General features: G+C 31.0%; 1 protein-coding gene across 2 annotated transcripts in view; it reads right to left on the reverse strand.

Moving 5' to 3' along the window:
* ANKRD13C (ankyrin repeat domain 13C) overlaps positions 1-6,000 on the reverse strand; it is an 88,759-nt gene that overhangs the window by 40,652 nt on the left and 42,107 nt on the right. For both annotated transcript variants that reach the window (XM_081818621.1, XM_081818620.1), the window contains one exon: positions 4,432-4,477. In XM_081818621.1, the coding sequence (XP_081674747.1) occupies positions 4,432-4,477 (46 nt within the window). The remainder of the gene's footprint in view (positions 1-4,431; positions 4,478-6,000) is intronic.

Genomic DNA, 6,000 nt, shown 5'->3' on the forward strand with positions numbered 1-6,000 from the left:
AATATAACCTCATTAAATAGTAGGAAAGTAATGCGTCTTAAAAAAAAAAACAAACATTTTTAGAGCTAATAGTCTAATTTGAGTTTGAATTCCAAATATGTGACCTTGGTTACTTAAACTCACTCTACCTCAGCTTAAAAATCTGTAAAATGGAATCACACCATTTACCTACAGATTTCTACATCCAGTGTTGTCCACATTCATATCACAGCGTATTCTGAAATTTTTTATTATTTATTATCTGCTACGTTTTGGGAAATACAAGTTATTCTACTGATGATAAATCTGCATACAGACTATAATAAGCTACCACATACAAAAGAAGAAAAAGAAAAAATGTGAAGCCCAAAATACTTGAAATCAAGATCACATCACATATACATAGGTATATAAGAATGTGTGTATGTATAAGATATACTACATGCGTATTTTACAAAACTCAGTGTTATAAAAAGGAGTGATTAAGTCAACCTTGGTTAGAAAGAAACAAAAGCTTTAGAGAAATTAAAGGCTAGTTTTTTAGTTAACTTTTTAAAAAGCATCAATATTTTCTAATTAACATAAAAAGTATATTAATATATCAATGTCTTTTTTAAATTCTTAGAGGTCATATAATCCAAAATGATTTTCAGCATTAAAGACAGTTTTCTAGACATTTTATTGTACAAAAATAAGAAAAGTTACTGCCCAAAGGGAATATCAACTAACAGTTACCCTAGTCAAAGAATGTAAGTCATTTTCTTCTTCTTTAAATTAGTTTCAGAGGTAGAATTCAGTCCATTTATCAGTTGCATATATACAATGCTCATTACATCAAGTGCCTTCCCTAATGCCCATCACCCAATTATACCTTCCCCATACCCAACTCCCCTCCACCAACCTTCAATTTGTTTCCTAGAGTTCAGTATCTCTTATGATTTGCCTCCCTCTCAATTTTCATCTTATTTTTCCTTCCCTTCCCCTATGTTCATCTGTTTTGTTTCTTAAATTCCACATGAGTGAAATCATATGGTATTTGCCTTTCTCTGACTTGTTTTGCTTAGTATAATACCCTCCAGTTCCATCCACGTTGTTGCAGATGCCAAGGTTTCATTCTTGTTGATGGCTCAGTAACTATTATCTGATAAAAAAATTTTTCCTTATATGAAACAACAGAAGCTGAGAACAGCAATTAACAGCATTTATCTTATATAAATGATCAAAGCACTTCTTTAATGCTCTTTAATCAAGATCTAGTTTTCCTATCCTTAAGTATTTAGTAGAGCATGAAAAAGATAATTAAAAGACAGCACTCTAATTTGTTAATTTAACTTAATTTATTGCATCTTTTGAAGTAGTATGGTAATCTGCAATAACAAAATTTAGAATTATGTATCAATACTTATTTATCAAAAAACAGAAATGCAGGAACAGAGAAATACAGAGATTGAAAAGCAAAAGCTAATAAAAAGGAAAAAAGGAATATCATAGACAAAAAAAAAAGCTTTCTTCTTGATTTTAATACATTCCAAAAATGGAGCAATTTGCATTTTCCCAATTCTGTGATGATTTTTTCCTCCCTCATATAAACTGAACAATCAGGTTCTCTATATCTTAAGTTATCTCAGGATAATCTGAGAGTTTAGCATAGCACTACAAAAGTAGCATAATTCACTGAACTGAAAAAAGAAGAGTCTCTACCTTTTAATTTTGGTTTTGCTGTCATTTACACCTTGATCTTAAGAACAGTTTCTAAACCTAATGTTTTCCATCCACAATACACAAATAATAGTCTCAAATACAGAATGGATATTCTGTAGATTATGAGATAAAGACTTTAAAAACTATTAGTTTTTCTGTCTAAATGTGCTATATACACAAAGCTAAATTTGAAGTCATGATTATTATGATACTATAAATTATTTAATGCTTTTACAGTAAGTATATAAAGGGCTTCCTTCAAAAACATAGTTTCATTTCATCCACATCAAAACAAAAGCTTGCAATATCTGGGGCAGATATTATCCCCATTTAAAAAGGAAGACACTGAGGCTCAGGAAAGGTACGTGATTTGCCACATCATATAGGAGCCAGTACTTTTAATTCCAATTTAAAGCTTTTCTGTATCTAAAAACCTAAGCTGGAATAGTTTGGTTTACTTGCTATTAACCAAGTCTGAGGCTATTTTCAGCCAAACACTAAATATAACACTATGAGAAAGAGTGTGCATGCTCCACTACCTCTAATTAAACCTAATCCTGGATCTCAGTATTTCCTAACTTCCCCTTATTTCTGGGTTGCCCTTTAATTTTTTAACATCAGGGTTATTTTTTAAACAAAGTGTCATGTTTATTTAGCATTTTATGTTTGCAAAGGGAATTTATAAGTTCTTCCTTCTTCTTCTTTTTCTTTTTTTTAAAGTAGGCTCCATGCCCATCATGGGACTTAAACTCACAACCCTGAGATCAAGAGTCGTATGTTCTACCAACTGAGCCAGCCAGGTGCCCCAATATTAGGGGTTTTGACAATGGAAAGAAACATGCCTAAACTCTAGAAAAAAGCTTACTAATCAAATCTAACAATAGGGATTTATCCTGTGTTTTTTTAATCCAAAGTGTCTAAATTAAATCTAGTCAATGAGCTTAGTTTTTAGAATAACACATGACATATAACCATTAGGTGCTAGTAGTTTTGACATGAAATCAGTAAAATCCTTTATCAACAATGAAACAGATGTCCTAACTTTTTTGCATCAAAGTCAAGTTCCCAAGTGGAAGCAATATTTTCAACAAATACCACGTGGTTATGTCATGAATTTGATTATGCAACATTTATAATGTTTATAACTATAGATATATGTACAATTTCAGCAGTGATTACATCCATTTTTGTTTCTTCATATAATTGAAATGTTACTTTTAAAATACTTTAAAACATTTGCTCAGCAAGATAAATTGACTATTTTAGAATTTAAACCACTAGCAATTTCTTGAGAATCAGTTAGAGCCAATATACTCAGGGACTACCTTGAATATAAGATTGCCAAGCAGGCCTGGGGTTTTTACAGATGGAAAAAAAGAAAAATGGGTAAAAAAAATGGTATTTAGGCTTTACACCAATCTGACTCGGAGTTCTTTTATTTTACAAAGATATTACAAACCTCTTTTTCTCTCAGTGTTCTAAAACGCCTGGACTCTGAATGATATAGAAAGCATAAAGGCAAGGTAGGCCTACAGAGTAACAAAATCATGTGTGATTTTGATGGAGCCAAAACTAACCTAACAAGCTAGAGTTGTAACAATGTTGGAAAAAACTAACTACATTAGAAACCAAAACTTTACATTTAGAGATTAAACACACTACAAAAATCTTATTCATTCATGCTATATATTATTATGTAATTGTTAAAATAAAGTACTTCCTCATGAACTAATATGGAAAGATGCCTATGATATATTATACAGAAATGACAAACTGCATGATGATATAATGGCATGATCCCATTAAAAAATAATTCTGAGGATATATACACATATATGTATGTATTTGTGTGTATATACACACATAACACTTGTATAAACTTTGAAAAGGGTTTGAAAGCATTCACGTGAACAGTAACAGTGATTTTTATAGTTGTCAATATCTGATTAGTTTGATGATTATTTTGGGGATAAATATCACTGAGCATTCAAATATCTTTGTATCATAGAAATTAATTCAGATGCTTTAAAAAACGCATGTAAGCTCATCATATCCAAGCCTATATATAGATTACACTGTTTTTAAGTCTTCAAAAAAACCCCCAAATTTAGTTGTTTTAGTAGTTGCTTAATTAGTAAAGGTCACTAGGATCAAACTCCTACTATTTAGACATGAAGGTTTTCTCCCTAAATGGACTGAGGTTTAAAATAGGGAGCAGGGAAACTTACCTTGTCGAGATAAATCATTAAATGACTGCAAAATATCTAGGGATTAAGGTTTTATAAATAATTGAAACAGTGTGCAACCAAACAGTATGTTAAGAAGTAGCTATATAGTATATAATAAAAGTGGCAAAAATGATTGAAAGATGACAAAATATGCAAAATCAAATAATGTTAACTGAATTCTTCTCATTCAGGGATCTAAGTATTATATTTTGAACCTCCTTAAATTCAGTAATCTAATAACCCTATAATTATTCTCTTCCCTTCGCGAATTCCTTGTATTTATTACAATATTCAAGCCAATTTTTTTTGTTAAAAAAAAAAGATAATTTTTAATCTTAAAAATAAGACTTTTGAAAGTTACTGATTAGGTTGGCTTTATTACCATTACATTCAATGTGATGAAATATATTTAATTTTCCTTAGAGCAAGTATCAAATTTGCTAACATTTCTATATAATAGCTATTTTTGACTTGCATTTCTGCATGTGTACATATTTTACAGTAAAACATAGCACACTCTTACCCCAGCTTTGAAAATCCCAGTGAAGTTCCAGATAAAAGTCACCTAGCTGAGAAACAAAATAGAAATAATTACTGAATGCACCTTAGTTTAACAGCTCTTATATCTGTTGAATATTTTGTTTTTTTAAAAAAATCTATTATCACTAAAGGTCTATAGACAAGAATAAAAAGTAGTTTCAATTTTTGGAACTGGAGGGAAAAAATATGGTTAAATTACTTAAAATAAAACGTTACAATAGCACACACTATTATACTTATCTACAAAGGAAAATATGCACCAACTGTAGATTTTACAAGACTATTTTAACCACATTGAAACATATCTGAAACTGACAGGCATTTAAACTGGTATCAATAAATAGTTCATTTCTCAGCATAACCAAAATAACAATTAATAACTATAACTGTAAAAATAGCTAATAACTTTAGGTGTGTTATAGAATATAACTTCCAAAATGACTATTTGTGAAGCCTCATAATGGACTAAGAAAATGACACTCTGAAATAGAAACTTTTTTCTATAAAGTGATAAGTTTACTAAATCTGAAATATGAAATTACATCATAAGAGATGTAAGTTTGTATTTCACAAATTAGAAGCTAGATAGCAAAGCCTATAACTGTTAAGGAAACTACTGTGATCAAATATTCTAAAAAAAAAAATTATCTCTTGAGATATAAAACCAAAAATCATACTTCAGAGGAGACACAGTTAACATGATAGGTATATGTTCCACAGTTCTTTCAGACATCAAAAATACACTGGACAAAAATAACAGAAAACAAAGCTCTCGTCCTTTCTGTGTCAGCACACCCAGCTCTTACCATCATGATGTAGGATAGACAAAAAGAGTTTTGTTATATAAAAAAAATGTTGTTCCTGGAGCAGATAGTGGCTTCAGCTCTTAGGGAATCTTCCAATCCAAAGTACAAAAGAAAAAGTATTGCCTTTAGTTATGATCTACCTCCTTTTCTCTTAGAGCTCTTACCTAATTGATTGAAAACAGTAATTCTTTATCTGCTTTCCTAGTTCAAAGTAAACGGTGCTTCCATAGGATTAAATTTATCCATTATAATCAGGGTATTTTGTTTTATCATTATTGCTTAATTCAAACAGGATTTTTACCATTTCTTGACTTAATAATCAAGCGATTAGACTGCCTTTAAAAAATGCTAAAATTAACGAGTCAGGAAATGACAGATGTTGGCGAGGATGCAGAGAAAGGGGAACCCTCCTACACTGTTGGTGGGAATGCAAGCTGGTGCAGCCACTCTGGAAAACAGTATGGAGGTTCCTCAAAAAGTTGAACATAGAGCTACCATACAACCCAGCAATTGCACTACTGGGTATTTACCCCAAAGATACAAATGTAGTGATCCGAAGGGGGTACATGCACCCCAATATTCATAGCTGCAATGTCCACAATAGCCAAACTATGGAAAGAGCCAAGATGTCCATCAACAGATGAATGGATAAAGAAGATGTGGCATATATATACAATGGAATATTATGCAGCCATCAAAAAAAAAAAAAAAAACACCTTGCCATTTGCAACGACGTGGATGGAACT

The sequence above is a fragment of the Leptonychotes weddellii genome, chromosome 4, assembly GCF_054177405.1.
Source record: "Leptonychotes weddellii isolate Sample4059 chromosome 4, ASM5417740v2, whole genome shotgun sequence".
Lineage (NCBI taxonomy): Eukaryota > Metazoa > Chordata > Mammalia > Carnivora > Phocidae > Leptonychotes > Leptonychotes weddellii.